Raw genomic sequence first — 24,827 nt, forward strand, 5'->3', positions numbered from 1 at the left:
TTCACACCTAACTTGGCCATCAGTCACTTGATCATTAAGGGCTTTTCTTTGCCTCAGCCATTACATTTGCCGCCCCTCTGTCGAATTTTATCGATGAGTTTGTGCAAGGCATCTCGGATATGATCATAGACACCACTGGAAATGCTATTCCACTTTCTACAGCTTAATGCTCTCTGCTTCCTTGCCCATACATCTTGGGTGCAGATCATGCTACTCTTACCTGTAAGTACTGAGCCACAGTTTCATCTTGACTGTACTGTGGTTGCCAGGTTTATGGCTCAGCAGCTCCTTCAACTTCAAACCGTTGGACCTAGCCCACCATCATAGTATACATCTGGCTACTGGTGCCTTTTGGGCTAGTCCTGTAGACAGTCTCCTTGCCACACATAAGATTTGTCAAGTGCCAGCTCATTATCTCCTATGCAGTCACTTCTGCCAAGATTTTTCCTCCCTGGACTGTACTGTACGTGTTTTCTTGTGCCTTCCTCCTTGGATGGTGCTCAGGTCTTGTATTAGGTCCAATCTCTTTCTAGGTCCTAAAGTCTTACTGCCATTCTCCCTCCCCTTCCTACCCCCACCCCCATGGCCTTTCAGCATCTGTTATGTCCAGTTTTTCAATTGTTCCCAATTTTACACTGACAGCTTTAAAACTGTGGATCAGGCAGGATATGCTTTTACATCTCCTTCCAGTGTGGAACTCCTGTCACTGCCGGGAATTTGTTGTGTATTTATGGCAGAGCTTACAGGTGTTAGCAGAGACCTCCGTTTTATTAAATGGGCCTCCCTTGACTGTTCTTTAACATTTACTGACTCGGTGAGCGGTCTCCAGGCTATCGAGCGATGCTATTCTTGCCACCCTATGGTCTCCGCTATTCATGCCATTCTCGCTGACCTTTGATGTGCTGCTTGTTCAGTTGTTTTACTCTACATACGGAGTATTGTGGGTTTCTGGAAGAATGAATTGGCTGACCATTTGGCTAGAGAATGACTTAATTTCTACTGATTCACTTTGCTGATCCGAGGTGCAGATTTGAGGGTGTGCATGAGATTTGTGCTTGCTCAGAAATGCAATGACATATGGTGGGCTACTGCCACATCTAATAAACTCCACACGGTCAAGGAGACTACAGCAGGATGGCACTCTTCCTCCCATTTCTGCTGGTGGAATGAATCCACAGTCATGTATCATCTCCACATTGGTCATACCAGGTTAACTCAAACTGCAACCAGTTGCTTTTTTGGAAACTTATGTATTCAATCTGTGAACCAGTTTTTGAACTTCTTCAGGCTCATCTTCAGATGGTTTTCCAGAAGTTACATGGCTATTTCAGGCATAATCCTGGGTGCTGGCTCTGAGACAAGATGATGAAACATGCTTTAATGCATCCCCATGAATATTGTTTATCTGTCGATTTGTATCCAACATTTAGTTTCATACTTCTGTCTACTTGTCACAGAGCCAGCACCCAACATTATGCTTGAAATAACTACGTAACTTCTGGAAAATAATCTGAAGATGAGGCTGAAAAGGTTCAGAAACTGGTTCATAGAATGAATAGATAACTATTTCAAAAAGTGACTGGTTGCAATTTTATGAATTTCCATTTAATAAACAGTCATGGGTTCTAAAACAACCATAATGCCTCTAATATGTGGGTGTTTAAACTGGTTCTGTTTTCTCCATGAAAGTGGTTTTTATTGTCAGTTATAAGATTTTAATCTACATCTGGAGCAGGGGCAGAGTGGTTGGGGATGGAACATATCCCGCTGTATGCTAGGTCTGGAGGATTTCAGACCCTCCCTCCTTGACTAGACTGCTCTTTTCATCCCTCTTTTACTCTGCTTTAATCACTTTTAGAATTGGTTTGCCTCTTTTTGCCACACCAATTGTCTGTTCTAGGTGCTTCATTCTGTTGAATAATGGGCGCTCTTGACAGTACTGGATTGCGGGTGGGGCAGCTGTGGATGGGACGTTTCCTGTCACATGCAGAGCCCCGGGGACAGCCACCTGCTGACTACCCTATCTCCTTCATCTTGCTTTTAGTATTGGCGGTACAAAAGATGTCCATTATGTTTTTAGTCTTCTCCCTTTTAATGTTATGAATCTACCAACTTGATCCGAAAACGTTCCTGGTGGATGTCTTTTCTTTTGGGTGCACCACTCTTGGGCCAACAGTTTTTTTGGTCCCTTGTCCCAACAATCAACTAACCATCAATCTATCCAGGAATTTCCATTGTTGACATTATATCATATCATTTAAAATCCTACTTGAATTCAGGTTGATGGATGAAAGTGCTGTTTCCTTTCATATTTCGGACTCTGTAAACATATTTTACTATTTGTATTCCGTATTCTGATGTAATAATTTTTGGAATGTGCTGAGTGATTCAAAAGAAGTGAAATTCCTAGCAGCATGATGTATTTTTACAGTTATACACAAGAAATATGGGATTTTTTAAAATAAGAAAAGGTATTAAAATTTCAGTTAGGAAATTTGTTGAGGAAATTTTACTGTAATGTAGTCTTGTACAGTGTTTAGTTATACCCAATTTGAACAGTGACAGTCAGCAGCTTTTTAATACACATCATTGAGAAGCAAGCAAATAGTATCTTTCTCCATATTACAGGAATGGCACAAGACAAGAAGCTAATCCATTTGAAGAAGATGAATGGGACGAAGATGCAGGGGAAGCCTTAGTTGACCATGGTGAACCTGGTGTTCCCGTGAGAGCGCTTTATGACTATGAAGGGGCAGAGTCAGATGAACTCAGCTTCAAACAAGGTAAAATAATGTTTCTTGAAATTTGCTGCTTCAGTTGATCATTAAGCCCATTTTTCATGAGAGACTATCTGGTCCAAATAGACTAATCAAAGTACGTGCACCTTTCATGCCTGCTGTGTGTGTGTGATATATTCTTCCCACGTGGAGTGTTTCCCTCTCTCTCTCTCTCTCTATATATATATATATATATATATATACATATATACAAAGATGATGTGACTTACCGAACGAAAGCACTGGCAAGTCGATAGACACACAAACATACACATGAAATTCAAGCTTTCGCAACAAACTGTTGCCTCATCAGGAAAGAGAGGAGGAGTGGGTTTTAAGGGAGAGGGTAAGGAGTCATTCCAATCCCGGGAGCGGAAGGACTTACCTTAGGGGGAAAAAAGGACGGGTATACACGCGCGCGCGCGCGCGCGCACACACACACACACACACACACACACACACACACACACACACACACACACGCACACGCGCGCACACACACACATATCCATCCACACATATACAGACACAAGCAGGAGTTTGGGCAGAGATGTCAGTCGAGGCGGAAGTGCAGAGGCAAAGATGATGTTGAATGACAGGTGAGGTATGAGTGGCGGCAACTTGAAATTAGCGGAGATTGAGGCCTGGTGGATAACGGGAAGAGAGGATATATTGAAGAGCAAGTTCCCATCTCCGGAGTTCGGATAGGTTGGTGTTGGTGGGAAGTACCCAGATAACCCGGACGGTTTAACACTGTGCCAAGATGTGCTGGCCGTGCACCAAGGCATGTTTAGCCACAGGGTGATCCTCATTACCAACAAACACTGTCTGCCTGTGTCCATTCATGCGAATGGACAGTTTGTTGCTGGTCATTCCCACATAGAATGCATCACAGTGTAGGCAGGTCAGTTGGTAAATCACGTGGGTGGTTTCACATGTGGCTCTGCCTTTGATCGTGTACACCTTCCGGGTTACAGGACTGGAGTAGGTGGTGGTGGTGGTGGGAGGGTGCATGGGACAGGTTTTACAACTGGGGCGGTTACAAGGATAGGAGCCAGAGGGTGGGGAAGGTGGTTTGGGGATTTCCATAGGGATGAACTAACAGGTTACGAAGGTGCTGTAAATCAGCAACCAACCACTTCGCGTATGTGTCTGTGACGTCATTATTCTCCTCAAGCTCGCTTCTGTTATAGAAACTAATTTTGTGCTTTCGTGTCTTCTTAATCATTATGTTGTTTGCTTTGTTTTCATAACAATTGCGAAGTTTCATAAGATGTCCATGATAGGATATCATCTGAGTAATAATTCAATGGTTAGTCCAAGTTTGAAGTCACAGAGCTGGCCTGATAAGATAGTGCATATGAAACTGATTGGTTAGCTCTGTGGCTAAGTGTAAGGGCATGAATACAAAGGTTTAAAGTTTGATAATCAGTCAGTAATATGACTTTTTATATAATTTTTTGCTTCTTCCATCTCTGTAAACATTTACAAAATACGTATTTTACTCTTTGCTGGAAAAGGGGGTTGGGGCAGCATGTTTAGACAGAAAGAGTGAAAGTGAGACCTCCATCCAGCATACCTAATTAAATTTGCTGACACTGAAAAATCCAGGATGTAATAACTATAATATTTTGAAGAGGATAGATAGTTACTCACCATATAGAGCAGTTATTGAATCACCCATAGGCACAACAGAATGACTGCATATATGAGAGCTTTTGGTCAAAAGGTTTTCTTTTAATGTAGAAAACACACAGACATTTACACAAGGAAAATGCACGCGCGATCACGTTCTCTGGCTGCTGAGACCAGACTCTGATTTTCTGTGGATTTCCTAATTCACCTGATGCAAATGTCTAGGAGCTTCCTTCAAAACAGCCATGTCCAATTTGTTTTATCAGTCTTGGCCGTAGAAGTCTACTTTCCACCTCTAATGGCCGTACCAATGTCAGGATGTTAAACTTGTGCCATTCTTCATTACATTCAGTACTTCTACCATGGATAAATGCAGAGTCTTGTTAAAAAGGCCATAAAAATATGTTTGGGGGAAGTTTGCATTATATGTTAGGAAAACTTCGAGGTTTTCCTGGTGGATACTGGAGGTAGGCTGTTACACCATTAAAAGCCACATTTTTCAATAAGTGACAGCCATACGTGTACAACAGCTACCTATAAAAATGTTATTATGCATTTATTTTATAGCTCTAAGAGTGTCTTTGTGATCTGAATACCTCAGCATATGTCTGTGTTTAGATTTGAGACATGGATCTGGGGAAATTTGGTCTGTAATTCATGTCCTTACTTCATGTGTCACGGTAAGATTCCGATTTTAATTCATAGTCTGTACTAAACTGTATTTTTTGCACAGGTGACGTGTTTGAAAAGCTCGAAGACGAAGATGAACAAGGATGGTGCAAAGGCCGTAAGGATGGCCGTGTAGGGCTGTACCCTGCTAACTACGTGGAACCTGTGGCGCAGTAGTGGCCAATACAGGATCTGCTGATGTGTAAGCTACTTGGCGATGTCTTCCTGCTGCTTGTCTGTCTCGGGCAGGTTGCATTTTCCCTCGCCACACTTCACAGCAAACTCTTACAACACAGACAGGATGTCAAGGTGCCACACGTTTAGGAAATGTGTTTGGTGCTGTTACTAGTGAAATGGCTTTGTGCCCGTAAATTTCTCAGCTCTTAAAAGAAATGGAGTGACCCCTTTCCCCTTCCCCAGAGATCCTGGCTTGTACAGTAAACATTAATGTGTCGTTATCAGTTAAAGGAGACATGATGTGAGTTTTACTGCACTACTGTGCATTCTAAACTGTGGACCAAAGTCTATGCTTTTCTGTGTATAAAACATACTAAGATGTATTTTATTGCAGTTTCATGATGATGTTTGTCTCAAATTTTTGATGATGTATAACACTAAATGATTATTTAAATTATCAGAATATTGTTTTTCTTTTAAAAACACAAGGCTTTTTGTGAGCATGAACTATTCCTTGGTTACTGGTGGTAAGCTGAAGTTACAGTATTTTGTGGTAATTTTTTTTTTTTTTTTTTTTTTTTTCCAGACTGTATTTGCGTTTTTATTATGCAACTTGTTTGTGTTCACACAAAGTTGTATAACATTTGCTCCTCCCTCCTCTCTTTCCCAAACCATTGTTCAATCTGTGAGTGACCCAAGTGCCAGCCACATACTATATAGTACATGCTACACTGCCTGGTGCAGAGAAAAAAATTAATCAAAATAATTTTAAGCAGCCATAATGGACATTTCTGTAAATATGTAACCAGTTACACCTTGGTAATGCCATTTGTAAAATAATGCATTCACAGATAAGGCTGTGCATCTTCAGCAGGTGTCAATCAAAGCGAGAACACTCATTCCTTCATTATATTCAGTGATTCTGTTATAGGCCTAAGACATTGTAGATTAACGAGTACAAGACTTGGTGTAAATAATGTAGACATGAATGTCATTAAACTGGATTCGTATGATAAAAGTATGTTTATTGTAATAAATTATATATAAATCATGTAAAAGATACGCTTTGTCTTGGGACACAAAATAGCTAAGGAAAAAACCTGTGGTTTGTAAATAATTTGCAACAGACTGCATCCACTTTACTTGCAATGAATACATTTTGTCAGTGGTTTTTTTTTTTTTTGTGTGTGTGTGTGTGTGTGTGTGTGTGTGTGTGTGTGTGTGTGTGTGTGTGAGAGAGAGAGAGAACACACACACACACACACACACACACACACACACACACACACACACACACACTTGCACCGTATTCATAATGGCAATGCACACGTCTTGAAGATAATCAATAAGAATTCTCGAAGTCATCCGGCACCCAGAACTCTGTAGAATTAAACAACAGGACAACAAATGGAGAAACCCAAGGCACGTTAAGACTTCCCTGTGAAAAACACAATATCAAAGTGAAGTGAGGGTGCTTCAGTCAGATAGAATGCCAAAATAAAACTGGCAGATCCTTAATTAATTAGAAGTAGGACAAGGCTGTTGACACCATAATTTAAGCAACTGTAACTGTTATATTGTTTTTGTATAACAGTAACCTTTAGATTAATATAAAGTGTTACCTTTATAAAGTAAAGCGATGTGCACTACACTGCTTTTGAACTTACACATGTTTTCATAAAGTGATTTTTAAAAAAATACCATTTCTGAAAACGGAAACCAATTTGATTATTTTACACAAAAATATTTAGCAATGAAGCTTATCTTATGTTCAGTAATCATATTTCTGTCCCTTTTGTGATACAAGTATTTATTTTGTATTGCATGTTTTCAAGCACAGTATGAGTTTGCACTTGCTACACCTTTAGCTTGTATCCTTGAAATTCTTGCCCAGTCGATTTCTTGCCTCTCTAAAAGCACATTTCACACTATTTGTTTCCACAAAAACGAATTCAGTTGACAGACTGAGTCTGACTGATCACAAAATTGTTAGTTATTTACTGATTTTGAGAATAGTGGCACTGATTTTTCTGAACATGACACTCTTGAAAATAATGCAACATGTGACTGATAATCGGAAGTCATTGAGGCCTTCCTCAGAACCCATATAGCAAGAAATTCTCGCGCTAACCCTTGGTCATCCATCCTCTGCAGGTGTGATATCTGGAGGAATACCACCCCTGTTTCTTCCTGAAATGATTTGACAACTACTCTTCTCTTATATAATCAGTATGACTATTGTCAAAATCATGAGAAGTCTGAACAATTTTGTTTGTGGTCAAACCAAGTCTTGGTATCTTGACAACTAAGCAAGCAAGGGGTGAAACATGACGGCGAATGTACATGCTCTTCTAGCAAGTCCGCACTGTCTAGTGACCAATACTTCAACTTCAGTTTCTGCTGAGAATCGAAACAAAGCTTTTGATGCTTGCATATTAATGTTAACAGAAAATAAAGATGAATTTTGTCAAGAAGTACAAACTGGTATGAACAAAATTATTATTATTTGTAAACTCCCAAGCAAGAGCTGAAAACTTTTTTAAAATAAAGGAATGAGACAATTTCTTTCAGTATTTTATCATCAATTACATGATTTTGCACATCATCTGAATTTTGTTAGTGTCAAGACCTGTTAAATGCAAACAAAATACATTGGCATTATGTGATCATGCAAGCTTTCTTGGCAAATTTCATTCAAAAAATCTTCGCAAGTTAGGAAGATTGTCTCAAAGAAAAATTTCAAGTTTCCTCTTCATCTTCAGGGGGAATAGGTGTGAATATGACGCCTAAAGAACTTGTCAAAATGTTACTTGATCCCTTAATATAAAACTTGAGTTATCTCAATATTATTCTAACAGAAAATTAAAACCCTGACTATACTAGGGCAACTGAATAAGAGACCTTAAAAAAAATAAAACCCCCACTTGTGCCTGTTTGAGCACTGAAGATAGTTAATTGTTTGGCCGCTAGAGAGCATATGGCCCTACATTTAGCCTGGCTGTTATGTTTCGTTTGAGGTGGTTTGCCACTAAATATTGTCTTTACTGGGTGGAGCTTTGAATACTTGACAAAAGAAGTGCACTTTTAGCCTCTCTTCTGTATGCTTCCAATAAAGGATGGCTGTAGTGGTCCCGAGTTTGATGACAGTTCATCAGTTGAGCAACAAGTGCTCACCAGCAGTATGAAATAAAAAAAACCAACTGTGCTCCAGCCAGCTCCACCAAGATTTATGTTCAAAGGAAACTGTTTTGAAATACTTGGTTAGACTTCATGGCTACATAGAAACTAAAAAAGTGAGTGCAAGTTTCTTGATATTTCAGCCAAAGTCCAGTGCACAAATATACTTGGGATTTTATTATTGGTGATCATCAAAATTTGGTCTTATGATTTTGAGCTTTAAAAGCTATCTTTACATGTCTATATGTAATATCATCCACTAATAAAAAATATTTTTTGGAACATAGTTTGAAAAAAAAATCAATACGTTAAAGGGTTAAAGACAATGTAACTTGATAAAATGGGAAGGATGTTTTAACAGCAAGTTATGGTATTATAGGAGTAATTAAAATGGAGATATTGGATGAGAACCTGAAATGTATATTACCTTCTTCGTGTAGGAACTAGAAAACAAAATTTATTCCTGAAATCATATGAAACTGAGTAGTGAATTCTGTACAATAACTGGGCTGAAATGATGTACTGTCGTACTTCTTCATCCTTGAAGAGTTCTGTAAAAAGTTGGGAAGTGCAAAGGGGTAACACCTGCACTTGCATTACGTGTGTTCGTCAGAATACAGACCTTACAGGTGTGGAAATGTTAAATGGTAGAACCCCATGCATATAGTTTTTAAAAATAACTGATTTACTCTTCTGACCTGGGCAGTATTAGCAAAGGAGCTATGATTCAAATGCTACAATAGATTATGTTTTACTGGAAGAAACTGTAGTGAATATGTGTTTTGCTGTGTTTGAGACTCCTGAAAATTCTAACTAAAAGAAAAGATCAAATAAAGGTAGAACGATATTCAGGGACTTAACTGATGAAGACAGGTAATAAAATTTTTGCATATTTACATGCTACTTGCTGGAGAAAAAAGTAAAGGAAAATGTGGTGCGGCAATATTTAAGGTATCCCATACAATCATTATTCTGCTTTCATTATATAATAATCTGCTGTAAAAATTTAATGGGCAAGCTGAAAGAGACTTCATGGGATAAAGAGATGTGTATGGATGGTCCTGCCTCACAATGGGTCTACAGAAAGAAGTGTGTAAGTGTGTCTAATCTTATGTGATCTAGATGGTGCTGCTGTACAATGCATAATGGCTTGCAAAGAAATATGAAGTGTGTGTATAATGAGTTAATGTAGATTAAGTCCATAAATCACAGCAGTCACCGTTCTTCATAACTGAGTCCACCAACTTTCACTAGAAAGTGTTTCAACACATTATAATCTGTTGGAGTAGAAGGAACACCGCCACAGGGAGCACCTCTCAAAGTGACTAATATAGAAATGCAGGAGTTTTTATTGTACCCATCACTGACTCTGCTCCCTATTTCTGTTTAATTGACTTTGTGACTGGTGAACTTGCATTATTTTTAATTGAGGACTTGAAATTCTCACAGTGAAAAATTCTTGGATTTACTGTTAAATCCAGTATTTCAAGGTACTGTTTGAAATACAAATAATGGAACGTAGGGATAGGAAACAAGAGTGCTTGTCTTGAGACACTAGAGACCTTCTCAATGAATTTCTCTGAAAGTCTGCATTGTGAGGCTCTCAGGAATATAAGCATGCTTTTGATGTCAGGACTCTATAGCACTCAGAGTTTTAATAAGAGTAGGTTTGGATTCTTAGGGATTGGTCCAATAGGCAGAATCAGGTGGTGCTGTGGCTTTCTATTCACAGGGAAAAGTGTATGTGGAATCTGGTAGTCGTGCAATATCACACGCACACCTGTCATTTAATTTGAGCCGTATCAATCATTTGGTGCGAGTAAGAAAAAAGCTGCACTAAATGCAATACATGTGGTGCTTATTAATAGTAATATGAAGGAAATGTTGGCCTGAGAAAATTTGGCAGATGTCCCAAAAATAGAAGAAAAAAAAGAATGTATTTTTCCTCGTAATATTAATTTCAAAAGTCGAAGTGCAATGGGAACCATTTGAAGAAGCAAAAAATGCTTCAAGAAAGGCATGCGTCATCTAGTGGCTATTGTATGTGATTACTTTTCCTGATCTATTGTTGTGATCACTGTTTTAATGTATTTGGAGATGTAGGTATTTCAGCTTGTTTAAGAGTCATGTAACTGTATTAACAAGAATGTGCACTTCAGATTGGACAGGCTGTAGTATTTTACTTTATATTGGCAAATGAAAAGCACAAACTGCGATAATAATGCAAACTGTGGTAGTATTACAGTAGCAATTTATTTGGCGAACTGTTTTTTGGCTCAAAAGATGGTCTTCAGCAATAACTCACCAAGGTCATCACAGGAAAAAATGCTTGTGAACAACATTTATTTCCAATGTGAAGTATGAAAAATTAATACAAATGAAAGATTGTCACAAATGAAATAAAACTTTAAACAGTTGCTCATTTTAGGAAAGCAATAAGCCTTCAGACCTTTATTATATCCTTTTAATTCCTATGGTCAAATTTTTGTGCTATCATTGTTCAACAGTAATGGTATCTGGTAACTTAATGTTCCAGCACTAAACCAATTTGCTGTAGCAGGTTGTGTGGAAATGTATTACTGTGATGGTGTTAATATACAAAGGAGGCTGAAAATTCATTGTGATTTGTGTCAGGAAAAATTGGCATAGAAACTGGAAAGCCCGCATAATGTCTCTTGTATCAGTGTCACAGATATAGGTACATATTTTCTCTGAAAAATGCCAGTGTAATCACATTAATATCAAGCAACTAATAACAGATAAACAGCAGCTACATAGTATAAATTAGGAGACAGTAGCATCTTTCTTCCTAATTTACCCATTTAATAGTAAATGTTACCATTGTTAATAGCATTAAGCAGTGTATTGGTAGCGTATTTGTAATACAACAGTATGCAGATTGTTCCTACGGTTTAATTATCTCTTAATGCATACCTTCTCAAACCACATCTATGAGAAGCATTTTTAACAGATTCAATCAAATCTGGTGTCTCTATTGCCAATATTTTGCCCAATAGTTCTGAAAGTGCATTCGTAATATTACTTTTGTTAGCAATATGACTGGTTTTAATGCAGGATTCTAAGGTGTTCCAAACATTTTGGCTTATGTTTATCAGAAGACTGTGTTGTTTTGGGATGTTGTATATGAAACACATTGTATTATTTGTGACACTATGCTTTTTATTACTGTTCTGCTGGAAGATAAAAATTGTTTCCATCTATAGTCCATACATGTGTAACAAAGGGTATTTCATGTGTCAGTTTTAAATCCAGTCTCCCCCTCCCCCCCTTCCCCTCTCCAGTACATGTCTGCCTTCAGTATATCAATATAGCATATTGCCAATGATTCTTTCAGTGGGATGCAACTTCCCAATTCTAGCTCAGTGTTCAATTCACTCACATACAAACAGTGACTCTCCTCTGTAGTTTATGGTATGGATTACTATGTATGTTTGTGGTTGCATCTCTGTATTTGCTAACACCCAAACCCATGGATGTCAGACACTCAGATTGGTACCAAACATTGTACGTCGATAGAGTATCAACCAAAACTCTGATTTAGTTTGTAATATGTGCTGCCATCCAGCAGAACGGGTGTAAACATTAATTAAAAACAATAGCAAAACTACCAGAGCACACAAAAAGCATATCTGTGAATAATTAATATGTGTAGCTTCCGTAAATGAGTTGGCAGAGCATTAGATCATCATACTAAGGGTCTCAGGTTCAAACCCCACTGATGGTAAATTCTTTTTTTTAACCGTTTCTGCTTGAACAGACTTTTTGGAGTTCGTAGAAATGTTCTTTGGGCAGTGCTTCGTTAGTTGAAAGTAACATACAGTTAGAGTACATATATATAGATAGGTGTGGTGTTCAGTCGGGCATGTGCAACAGAACTGACACCACTCATGATGAAGCAGCTAGTGCATTTGTAGTTCCACTGAATAAACAATGGGACAATAGTAGTAATAATAGTAATAGTAATAATAGACTGCAGGTGGCAGCCCTGTGTACTTTAGATGTGGGTGCTGTGACTAGAGTCTCATGTTTGTAGACACAGACAAATAGGTCTACAGTTGTTATCCAGTCTGCAAGCCACAAATACTGCTGTTGTGCGACTTGAATCCGTGGGACGTTATTAACATTCTCGATGAAGCGTTGCATACTGACTGTTGTGTGCTCACAACAACAGAAATAACTGAAGCGGAGAGAAAATATACAGCATTCCTACTGGCCATAATTGATGAATGGAGTGCATCAAATGTCACAGAAGAGGAAAAGATGAGCGCACACCATGTGGAGCAGAATTGTTTGTTTGTGAACTAGAGTCGATGTCTTTGATATCGTTGTTTGAAGGGTCCTCAAGAGATGGAAATGATGAAATACCACAGGAGGAGAAAAGGGTAATGTTTTACTCAAGAAACGAGAAAACTGAAATGCTCAAATATTGGCTTAATGTCAAAAAGCTGCTGAAGCCAACCCAAACATTTGTGCACACCGCACGATGTCTGCAATGAAAAACAGATTTTGCAGTGGATGTCCATGGCGCACATTGTTTGAATGGAAACAGCAGTGAGAGAGTGGAGAATTAAAGTTTGTGAAGGAGAAGTAAATACATATTACAATGCATGTGCTGGAGACCTTCAAACACTACCACCAAATTGTGGGAAAAAACAAAAGCAAGAGAGTTAAATTTCCCAAGGTTTGAAGCCAGTGACAATTCGGTCTGGTGCTGGAGGTGTAAAAACAATATTGTAAGCCTTAAAGTCAAATCTTTTGTTATAGTGAAAATTGACCACAACAGAAATGACATCCAGAAAACGGTGGAGGATTGGCAAAAAGCAACTCGTGCAGTCATGACAGCCTACACAGAGGCAAATATCTGCAACACTGACAAAAATGGATTCAACAAGGAGATGCCAGTGGGCCGCACTCTCGCAACTAGAGGTTTCTAAAGATATTTTAGGGGTTGTATAGTCTGTTCAAGCAACAACCCATACACAGTCATTCTATTGCTTCTACAAATAGGCAAACTTGCTCCAAAGCTGTTTGTTGTCCTCCAAGAGCCTCATTTTTGAGCACTGTACACGTCAGTCCATGTTCCCAGCACTAACTTTAATTGTCCACTCTCACTCATTTGGCAAAATGACCAAAGAACTGTTCAGGACGTTTCTACAAGAAGTGGTATTGGAACAAATCAATATAGAGAAACTTCTTCTAATACTGGATTCTTACGGGGCCCCACAGAGACGCTAGTGTTCTTTGTGACCTGCACGTGCAAAATAACCTATCAGAAGACAAGACCATTTCACATAATACTAGCAAACACAATCTCCCTTTGTCAACATCTTGATCTTCATTTCTTCAGAATGTACGAGCATATGATTCGTAATATATCTGATGCTGCTCGAGATTCTTCAGAAGAGATTAGTCTGCAACAATGGAATAATCTTCTTAAGCTGCAAACCCTCACCTACAATCAGTTGTGTTCGCCATATTTCTATAATTCCCACTGTTGTGGGTGGATAATGGCTGAACTCATTGATGAAACCAGACCCTTTGAAACTTCGACAAAGTTCTCAGACAAGTTTCCATTGTGCAACCTACAGGGTGGATGTGCAAATGTGGGATTCATCAAATGTGGTTTGTGTGCAAAAGTAATTTGCCTCAAACACTTGTTTGTATGCAGCCATTATTGTGAAGCCTTTCCAACTGGATGAAAGAGAGTGAGTGTGAGTGTAGGGGGTCATGTTTGCATTGATTTTTGAATGTTATGTATATTTTATTAAACCTATTATTTTGTTTATTATTACTACTATTGGTTTTATTGCTACTACTATGTCCACATGTGTGATGCAGTTGTTTCTTCATTTTTCTGTTCTGATTTTATATTCTGTGAAACTACAAATGTAATCTCTAGATTTATTACTTTCAAAGAAACAAAGCGAAACCAGTGCCAAAAGAAAATTTCTACAAACTACAAAAAGTCTTTTTACATGTCTAGAAAATATTCTCCAGTATAACAGTTTCATGCTTAAGCCATCAGTGCAGTTTAAACGCGAAATCTTTGGTATGCCAACTTAATGCTCTACCTTCTCACCCACGGAAGCTACAAGTGTTAATAATTCATAGATATGCTTTTCCTGTGCTCTGGTGGTTCTGGACAACACTGTCTGTGTCGGTTAGCTCGGAGGTAAGATACTGTTCAGAAATAGTAATGATTTCAATATTATTTGTGTACAAGTCAGTGCTGCAACTATACAGTGAGTAAATCTGTAGTCATTTTTGGCTGAACCCAACTTCAATGAAATGCTTCTGGATTGTAGATCAAATTGCGTTGCAAAATGTTGTACCAAGTTTTTGACTTTTGTATATTGCCTGGTGCCTGGGAGAGCAGAGTGTAGTGTAGTGTAGTAAAGTGAACTACCCAGAAGACAGGGTTGGTTTCTGTGTGACAGGTAGAATGGCCACCAGAGTGCATTGGTGTTGTTACCAAGCCTTGTAGGGTAAGAGTGTGAATAGCATCAGATGTTGAGTGATTGCTATAAAGGATCTGGAGATGCCTTAAACTCAGGTCAGATGGCATTAAGAGTTTGAAAGGCATGTCTTTGTTGTTGCCGTGGTCTTCAGTCCAGAGACTGGTTTGATGCAGCTCTCCATGCTACTCTATCCTGTGCGAGCTTCTTCATCTCCCCGTACCTACAGCAACCTACATCCTTCTGAATCTGCTTAGTGTATTCATCTCTTGGTCTCCATCTACGACTTTTACCCTCCATGCTTCCCTCCAACACTAAATTGGTGATCCCTTGATGCCTCAGAACATGTACTGTCAATTGATGCCTCCTCCTAGTCAAGTTGTGGAACAAATTTCTCTTCGCCCCCGTTCTATCAGTACCTCCGCATTAGTTATGTGATCTATCCATCTAATCTGCAGCATTCATCTGTAGCACCACATTTCAAAAGCTTCTATTCTCTTTTTGTCCAAACTATTTATCATCCATGTTTCACTTCCATACATGGCTACACTCCATACAAATACTTTCAGAAACGACTTCCTGACACTTAAATCAATATTCGTTGTTAACAAATTTCTCTTCTTCAGAAATGCTTTCCTTGCCATTGCCAGTCTACATTTTATATCCTGTCTACTTCAACCATCATCAGTTATTTTGCTCCCCAAATAGCAAAACTCCTTTACTACTTTAAGTGTCTCATTTCCTAATCTAATTCCCTCAGCATCACCCGATTTAATTCGATTGCATTCCATTATCCTCCTTTCAAGACACTGTCCATTCCGTTCAACTGCTCTTCCAAGTCCTTTGCTGTCTCTGACAGAATTACAATGTCATCAGCAAGCCTCAGTTTTTATTTCTTCTCCTTTAACTTTAATTCCTGGTCTGAATTTTTCTTTTGTTTCCTTTACTGCTTGCTCACTGGACAGATTGAATAACATCGGGGATAGGCTACAACCCTGTCTCACTCCCTTTCCAACCACTGCTCCCCTTTAATGCCCCTCGCCCTAGACTCTTATAATTGCCATTTGGTTTCTGTACAACTTGTATATATCCTTTCGCTCCCTGTATTTCACCCTTGCCTCCTTCAGAATTTGAAAGAGTGTATTCTAGTCAACATTGTCAAAAGCTTTCTCTATCTTCTAAGATAAGTTGTAGGGTCAGTATTGTGCCTCACATGTTCCAACATTTCTACGGAAACCAAACTGATCTTCCCCGAGGTCGGCTTCTACTAGTTTTTCCATTTGTCTGTAAAGAGTTCGTGTTAGTACTTTGCAGCTGTGACTTATTAAGCTGGCAGTTTGGTAATTTTCACATCTCTCAACACCTTCTTTCTTTGTGACTGGAATTATTATGTTCTTCTTCAAGTTGGAAGGTATTTTGCCTCCTGTCTCATACATCTTGCTCACCAGATGGTAGAGTTTTGCTTATTCGCTCATGGCACATATGTATGAACTGTGTGTGGATATTGAGGTACTCCCATGGTGAACAAAATCCCAGATTTGTTCTCAATACAACACAGGGATCAGCTTGCAGCCTACCTGTTTTACTTGTTTCAGTGTCCTATGGTAGCCAGTGCCTCTGTCAAAAATTGGCTGAAATTTTGATTGTCGTTGGATACTTTCAATGATACAGCCCACACAGAATTTTGAAGTTCAAACACTTTATTAACTCTTTAGTGTTGTCTGAGCCACTGTTTATGGTCAATTCAGGTCTTGTACACCTCAGTTTGGTGCAGATACATAGTTACACACTACTTCTGGCAATAGTTATATAGTTGCAGTCAGAGCACAGTAACCTGCGCCCCAGTATGACGGTTCATCTTTTTCAAGTGTGGTAACCAGTTGATCAACAAAAGACAACATAAATCATAATGAAGAAGTTCATACAAATTGAGGTGATGTAATAACCATAATTAACCATATGTGCACAGCAATACTTTGTTTTCATCAGTCAACACATTCATTGCAAGTTATTGTTAAAGTTTGGCACAGTCACTGACCTCAGACATAAATTCACCACAAAATGTTAATTAACTTCTGTCATTAAACAATTGTTGGAGGAAGTCTTGGATGCAAAATTCGAACCAAATGTGGTACATCTTTCAACTTGTAATCTGTACTACACCAAATGTGGCACATTTGTCCATATCAGCAAACTTCTCTGTTGGTAACTCACTGCAGACTGACTTCTTGTAGTGTTGTTAAGAGTGGCTTAAGAATAAACTTACTTTGAAAACTACATAATGCTTTAAAAAGTGGCTAGGTTGGAATTTACTGTTGATGAAATACAAGAACCAATACAATTTAAAAAATGTTTGCCAATTACAAATGTGTAGAAATACTTTGACATTATCTTTCTTCTTCAATGCCAGTCCCTTATTTCTATGAATATAATTCATATTGAAAATTAATGTAATTTGTAAGTAAGATATTTCAGTAAAATTCAGGCAACTGAAGTGTGTAATTAAAATCCAGAATCTCGCAGTAGTTACGGCAGAATTTATGGTGAAAGGTGGCAGCCTCTCTGAACATCAACTTCAACTAAAATGGAAGATAATTAATTTCAGGGATAATAAAATGCATTAGTTGGCTGGTCAATTTGAGGGAGGGGACGAAATAGCGAGGTCATTGAGATCATCGGTCCCATCGGATTAGGGAAGGAAGTTGGCCGTTACCTGAAGTGATTTAGGGAAGTCACAGAAAACCTAAACCGGGATGGCCAGATGTGGGTATGGACAGACCGTTGTCCTCCAGAATGCGAGTGAAATGTGCTAACCACTGCGTCACCTTGCTCGGTGCATTTGTTGAAAGTTGTAATACTTTACTTTAGAGTGGTATAGGTTATTATATTGAATGTGCATATTAGCTCATACAAAATCTGTGGAGTTCCGCTGTATGAATATTTTCAATTGACCATAATATCCTATTAATATGCTCTATAGCCAAACTAATTATGCTAATGGGTTCATAATACTCAAAAGATTGTTCCGAGTATAAAAGTTACACTAAACTACTGAACCTGAAAATAATTTGGTGCATGTCCTGATTTCCTCCTCCTCCCAGTCTGTTTTAGCAAAAAATGTATACTTTGTTTTAAAAATAGACTATATAGCCAGTGTCAGTCTGATTATTAGAGTAAGGTGTAAAAGTCTGAAGTAATTTAGTTAAGAACTTTGATCTTGTCTTTTCTACAGTAGTTGTATAGCTTATAGCTCAGGCTTATTTATGGATTCAGTTTTTTTTTTTTTTTGTTTTTTTGTTTTTTTTTTACTAGATATATCATACATGACTACTTCTTGGAAATTTAATGAATTTGAAAAAAAAAAATATTCAACTTACTGGATTAGAGAAACAGAACACATGGGGTACCCAACTTCCTAAGTTTCAGCTCTTACACTAACTCCGTCTCTAAACCAGCATGCAGGATATCAAGGTCCAGTTACCACAGTTATTGGCCAGCTTTTCCCAAGAGAGGTTGCAGTGGGTTTATGACACCCTTCCCAGCCAAATAAGTGCTCGCATCCAGGGTGCAATGTGATATGGACCAGTGGGCTCATACTGCCAGGTTATTTGTTTATATGATCACTGAAATAACTCCACATGCCCTTTCAGCCCTGGGTGCTAGAGAGGCTAGTGGGTGGGAGCTGTGTGTGTTTGTGTGACACGACAAAAAAAAAAAAAAAAAAAAGTTGTGACAAAGGGACAAGTTCACTGCAGCTTCAAGCATAATTTTAGGGTAAATATTAAGGAAGTACATTTGTTTTAATAATAAATTATGAAGTTAACAAGTGAACCACTGGTGTAGTATAATCATACAAAGTTTAAAATGAAAGCTGGTGACTTCAGTAACAACCCAACAAGCTGCTATTCCAATTAGAGGAGTCTAATAAACATTTATATCCAAATATGCCAGTACTATAAATCCCCCAGTTACATTTAGTGCAAAGGCAGTGAGATTTTCCTGGTATCTTTCCCTATCTGTAGTGGATGAGTACCCACTATTTACTACTTGTTACATTTATATTGATTAGTTACGTTAATGGCCATTAATAAAAATTGTATAAATCCATCGTGCAGCCACAAATATTACTCACTAAAACATGAAAATAAGGCATTCCTATGAAGGGACAGAAGGCCAATTATTCTTCAATGTAATTCTACAGATGGAAAATCCAGTATTGGCCAAACAGATTTTCATCAAAATACACAAGCACACCAACCAAACACTGGCTGTAAAAGGCCTTGACAGTCAGGAACTGAGGTCATGTATATGGTATTTCAGAAGTGTTGGTTAGTATTCAGGGATATGACGGGAATTATCATTTGAAACAAAAGAGTCAAGTAAACAAGTTCTCCAAAATGCATACCTTAAAAGTTATGAGCACTTCTTCATTACAAGAGTTGTGTTTCAAAGTAGTTAAGATGAACAAGTGGTCATAGCTCTTAAGGTATGCATTTTAGAGCACATATTTACTGGACTTTTTTCCTTGTTTTGGTACATACTACCACTTCCCAAAATATGGAAAGCAAATAGCTTGCAGTAAGAGATTTGTTTTACAGTACTGAAGAATAAGAACTGCTCATAGTGCTTAAGGTACGCATTTTAGAGCCCATGTTTACCTTTTTTCTGTGGAAGGTGTTCCAGCTCTCACTGGTGGCTATGGAGACCTAAAGTTGAGGGTCACCTCAGTGCTTCAGCTCCCAGTGTTGGGCATGCCACTGCTCAATGCCAAACTTGTTTTTTGGGTGGACTATCAGAGCCAGCAATGCCCACTTCTCAGGGAAGAACAGAAGTCGAACTGACAGTTGTGGGAAATTTGGAGAGATATCATGGCTGTGAGAAACTCAAAGCTGCATTATCTCACCAACATGAATCATCCTATAGGGTTTCAAAAAGTCAAAAGGCAGCCCCCTGCAATAGCCATCCACACCCTAGCCAAGTACTTCATGTCAGCAATGCAGAGGAGTGCTGTCTCCATCATCAACATCCTGACGCACCACCCAGTGTAAGCCTTGCAGATGTCACAAGCAATGCTAAAGGATGTGCCACACCAACCTATGGAGGAAGCAGGAAGCGCGCGCGCGCGCCCCCACCACACTCACACTCACTCTCACTCTCACTCTCACTCTCACTCTCACACTCTCTCTCTCTCTCTCTGCTGGCGCTGATCGACACCCTGCATGAGCTGGAGATGTGGTGCCTTACTCAAGCAGCAATGGTGGCAGAGCAGGAGCCTCAGGGAACAAGATACCACTTATGTTACAGCTGTGTGATATGGCAGCATCCCCAACTTGATCACACTGCTCCTGGTTGGAAACCTATTGCAGCTGATGTCTGTGATAAGGACTGAAGCACTGACGTGGAAGAAGCCAACTTGCCATCTGTCAACGGCTGTTGGATGAACTTACCCACATGCACAGTAACCTGGCTGACAAAAAAAAAAAACCATACCCCGTCTCAGATGTCACCCGTCACTCTTAAGCTCCACCTGCCTTTTTGTTCAATTGCAGTTCCTGTCAGTCATGTAAAGCCATTTTTGGACAGACTTCCTGTAACTCCCAAAGATGATGAGGATCGACCAAGGGCAGACCAGCTCTTCCTAAATTCAGGAGCAGATATCATGAGGCTGCAGTCTAGACTTAGAGGTCAAGGTGTCACCACCAACCAACCAAACAAACAAACCAGCCCTAGACACACCTACAATCTCAATAGACTTGTGTAATGTTAGCGAGTGCAAAGCCTGTGTTTATTTTCAGCTATGTGCCAATGTGCTGTGTAAGTGTAGCCATTACGTAGAGTGTGCAATTAACTGAACTTTGTTTCCATAAGACACACATCAGTACTACGAGGGGAGCAGTCAATAAGTAAGGCTACAAATAATTTTTCTTGGCCAATCCCAGTTGACAAACATGTGGAAATTATTGTGGGACATCGTGGAATATTCCTGCTTCAACGCCCACAGTTTAAGTTCTGTGGCATGATGCACAGCCTTCAAAATGTATGTAACAGATGCATTCCCAGCAGAGAGCTGTCATTGAGTTTCTTTTGGCAAAAAAAAAACCGTAGGTGCTTGCAGAATGTCTACGGAGACCTGGCAATGAACAAAACCTTGGTGAGTCATTGATTGAGGTGTCTGTTATCACAATAAGGTTGCAAAAACCTTTGTGCTGGCCACTCACAGCTGTGACTCCTGCAATGCTGGAATGTGTGGACACACTCATTCAAGGTGATCCACAAATCACAAACATCTTGCCGCACAACTGGACATCTCTGTTGTAGTGCTGACACCCTGATCCATTAGTTGTACTCAAAGCTGTGTGCCTTGCTGGTTTCCTCACCATCTAACAGGAGACAGTAAAGAACAGTGAAGGACCACCTGAATGCAATTGCTTCATGTTATGACGATTCTCTGTGAATATAGTCACAGTGGTTGAGACATGGACATCATCACTATGAACTACAAACAAAATGGCAATACATTGAGTTGCACCACACCACCTCTCCTTAGAAGAAAAAGTCCAAAGCCACACCCTTAGCCTGTAAAGTCATGGAGACTGTCTTCTGGGACTCTGAAGGGGTTATTCTGCTTGATGTCCTCCCTCACAGTGCAACAATCAACGCTGAAGTGTATTGTGTTACCCTCAGGTAAATGAAGGAATGACAACAGCGTGCTCATTGTCGTAAAAATGCAAAATGAATTACTTCTCCATGACAAAACATGGCTGGTCTCCTCCATCCTACAGCTTGGATCTCACATCTTCCATCTGTTTGGCCCCAATGAAGGGCGCACACTGGGCAAAGCAGTACGTGGATGACAGGGAGGTTATTGATGCAGCAACATGTGGCTTTGACATCTACGCATAGAGTAGGTACTGTGGGGCCATACATGCTCTCCCATCGAAAAGATTTTCTGTTGAAAAATAGGGTTTTGTAGTCAAAAAGAGTATTGAATAATATGGTGTATTGGAATCTTCAACACAACAAACCTGCTTTCCGAAAAACTGTGTTGCATTACTTGTCAAATACCCCTTGCATGTTCACTGTTTAACCTTAGTGGTTTGAAATACTTAACCATGTTCACCGTAATTCTAATTTTTGCTATGATAGTATATAACATCAACACTGTAGAAATAGTACTGCAGAAAAGAGGAGTGTTGTTTGAATCACAAGTATACATGGTAGTTTCAGCAAATAATGCTAAACTTGTTTAAGAACAATTTAAGTGAAATTCATTTCTGTTAGGAAGCAAATTGATGTATTGTTCAGTTAAGAATGACAGTAATTTGGAACTGGGAATGTCTTGATATACAGACCGGCTCTTCACCAACAAAATGCAGTCAGTCTACATTTGCTAATTATAAACAAAAGATCAACTGCGTCTGAAACATTTGTCACACACAACCTCAATCTAGCACAAATGCGCCTAGTCTGTTTGAGGGAGCATTATTTGTGCTGTATTTTGTACTTTAACCAGCAGAGGTCTATTGGACATTAATAACAACATATTACCTATTTAATACTAGTCCGGTAAGAATTTATCTTCTCTAATCAAATAAATAATTAAAAATGCAGAGAATTATTACTAATCACACAGTTCCTACTGAACAAATTTTAAAGGAATTTGTTGCATGTTTCCATGTAATTCATGGTGAGGTAAATGTTCCACAGCTTGCATTTTGTGACTGCTTACTAATATTTAAACAACTTATTGATAAGATTCACTGACATGCTAGAATTGATGCTTTTAAATTAAGAAAAGCCCTAGAAAATAATTCAAATGACTGAGCAGTGCGCTATTGCATCCAGACGTTCTAGCAGATCCCACTATTAAATAAATGTAAGCTAGATGCAACATATACTATTACACACACACACACACACACACACACACTAATGATTGAGGATATACTGTCACATAGAAGAAGGTGTAATTAGATGAATGACGAACACTAACTTCACTTAACGAAGGTTTACTCAGCACTTGCACATACAAGAGTGCGGAGTGAACTGCCTCTGGCCAGAGCACATACAGTATATATACAGCGACAGAACATTCCAGTACAACGATTCTTGACATTTGTGGATACTTCTAGAATGTACTCAAACTGAATATAGAAATTAAAATGTTTCAGTTCATGTGAGTTTTGAACTCACGAGCTTCCATGCAACAGTTTAGTATCATAACCACTACACCACAGTACTACTCATCTTCTTCTGGGATATTGCTCCCTCCTTAAGAGAATAGCGTCTGAGGGTTACATCATCCTAGTCTGGGAACAAGTTATTGGTCCTGCATACTCCGGCTCCAGATGACTGATTCTCGCCCTGGCGGTGATGATCTTAGAACTGCTTTTGCCGCTATGCTCTTCATCACCTTTCCGCTTGTTGCCTATCGCTGGAGCTTTGAATTTACCCTGGGTTGAAAGATCCTTATAGGATTTCATTCCAAGGACGTGGACCATATTTCTTTGTCTTGTCTTGGGGTTTGAAATCTTCAACTTCATAAGTAACATCAGACAACTGTCTTACAACCTTATAAGGTGCAAAGTAGTGCCTGAAGAGTTTCTCAGAGAGACCAACCTTCCGAACAGGAGTGAAGATCCAGACGAGGTCATCAGGCTGGTAGACAACAGGACAGTGGCTCGCGTCATACCTTCGGTAATCGTTTTCTTGAGCATGCAGCATGTGGAGTCGAGCTAACTGCCGAGCTTCCTCAGCTCTGGTTAACACTTGGCTATGATGTAGTCATCCACATCATCAGGATGTAACAGGAACACAGTGTCCATCATTGTCATTGCATCACGCCCATGCAGCAGGAAAAATTGCGTAAATCCTGTGGTGTCTTGTTTGGCAGTGTTGTAGCAAACGTCACAAAAGGTAGCACTTCATTCCAGTTGCTCTGCTCAACATTGACAAACATTGATAGCATGTCGGCCAAGGTCTTACTAAGGTGCTCAGTAAGCCCTTTAGCTTGCGGATGGTAAGCAGTCATCATGTGATGAGTAATGTTGCACTGACAGTTTCTCTCTGTAACAAGATTCGATTGACAAAGTTTCCCTCAATCTGTAATTAACGACCTCGGGGCACTGCGTTTTCCACGATGAATCTGGCTACCATGGATGCTTTGGCTGTTTTCATGGCTTTTGTAATGGCATAGCGTGTCATAATCAGTGCAAACAATAATCCATCTATTGCCACTATCAGATGTGGGAAATCATCTGAGGTCAATCCCAACACGCTGGAAAGGTGTTTTGGCTGGTGGAATTGGTATGAGTCGGCCAGGTGGTTTCTGAGGAACTGCCTTTCTCCTCTGGCACTCTCGACAGTGCGACACTTATTGCAGATCCTATCGTATGTCTTAATAAATCTTTAATGACTGGCCTCAGGTGTGTCATGGAATTTCTGTAGAACATCTAAGCACATGTGTTTAGGAATCACTGGTAGCCACCTCTTTCCAAACAAATCAAAGTTTTTCTTGCAAAGTAATCCATTAACTACCTTAAATTGTCCTTTCACATCCTCTGACCAATTTAAGGCAAGCATAATTTGAGATATCTTGATGTCCTTCTTCTGCTCAGCAGAGAGATCCTGGAGTGCAGCGAGACAGTCACTATCTTCATCTAAGTTTTGACGGTCTTGCACAGGTTTTCTTGAGCAACAGTCAGCATCTTGGTGTTTTCTTCCATTTTTGCACACTATGGTAGTACCATACTCTTGAAGACGTAGTGCCCACCTGGTGAGTCTTCGTGTTGGATCCTTAAGACTTGTCAGCCAACGAAGTGAATGATGGTCTGTAACAACTGTGAATGACCTTCCACTGAGATACTGTCGAAATTTGCACACGGCCCAGATCACATCCAGACATTCTTTCCGTAGT

The 24,827-nt window shown here is 39.3% G+C and overlaps 1 protein-coding gene across 9 annotated transcripts in view; it reads left to right on the forward strand.

Annotated features, from left to right (window-relative positions):
* LOC124623161 (protein kinase C and casein kinase substrate in neurons protein 1-like) overlaps window positions 1-6,279 on the forward strand; it is a 528,164-nt gene extending 521,885 nt beyond the window's left edge. For all 9 annotated transcript variants that reach the window (XM_047148959.1, XM_047148958.1, XM_047148952.1 and 6 more), the window contains 2 exons: window positions 2,629-2,783; window positions 5,146-6,279. In XM_047148959.1, the coding sequence (XP_047004915.1) occupies window positions 2,629-2,783; window positions 5,146-5,258 (268 nt within the window). In that variant the 3' untranslated portion in view covers window positions 5,259-6,279. The remainder of the gene's footprint in view (window positions 1-2,628; window positions 2,784-5,145) is intronic.
* Window positions 6,280-24,827: the final 18,548 nt, after the last annotated feature.

This window comes from Schistocerca americana, chromosome 7, assembly GCF_021461395.2.
Source record: "Schistocerca americana isolate TAMUIC-IGC-003095 chromosome 7, iqSchAmer2.1, whole genome shotgun sequence".
NCBI classification, from domain to species: domain Eukaryota; kingdom Metazoa; phylum Arthropoda; class Insecta; order Orthoptera; family Acrididae; genus Schistocerca; species Schistocerca americana.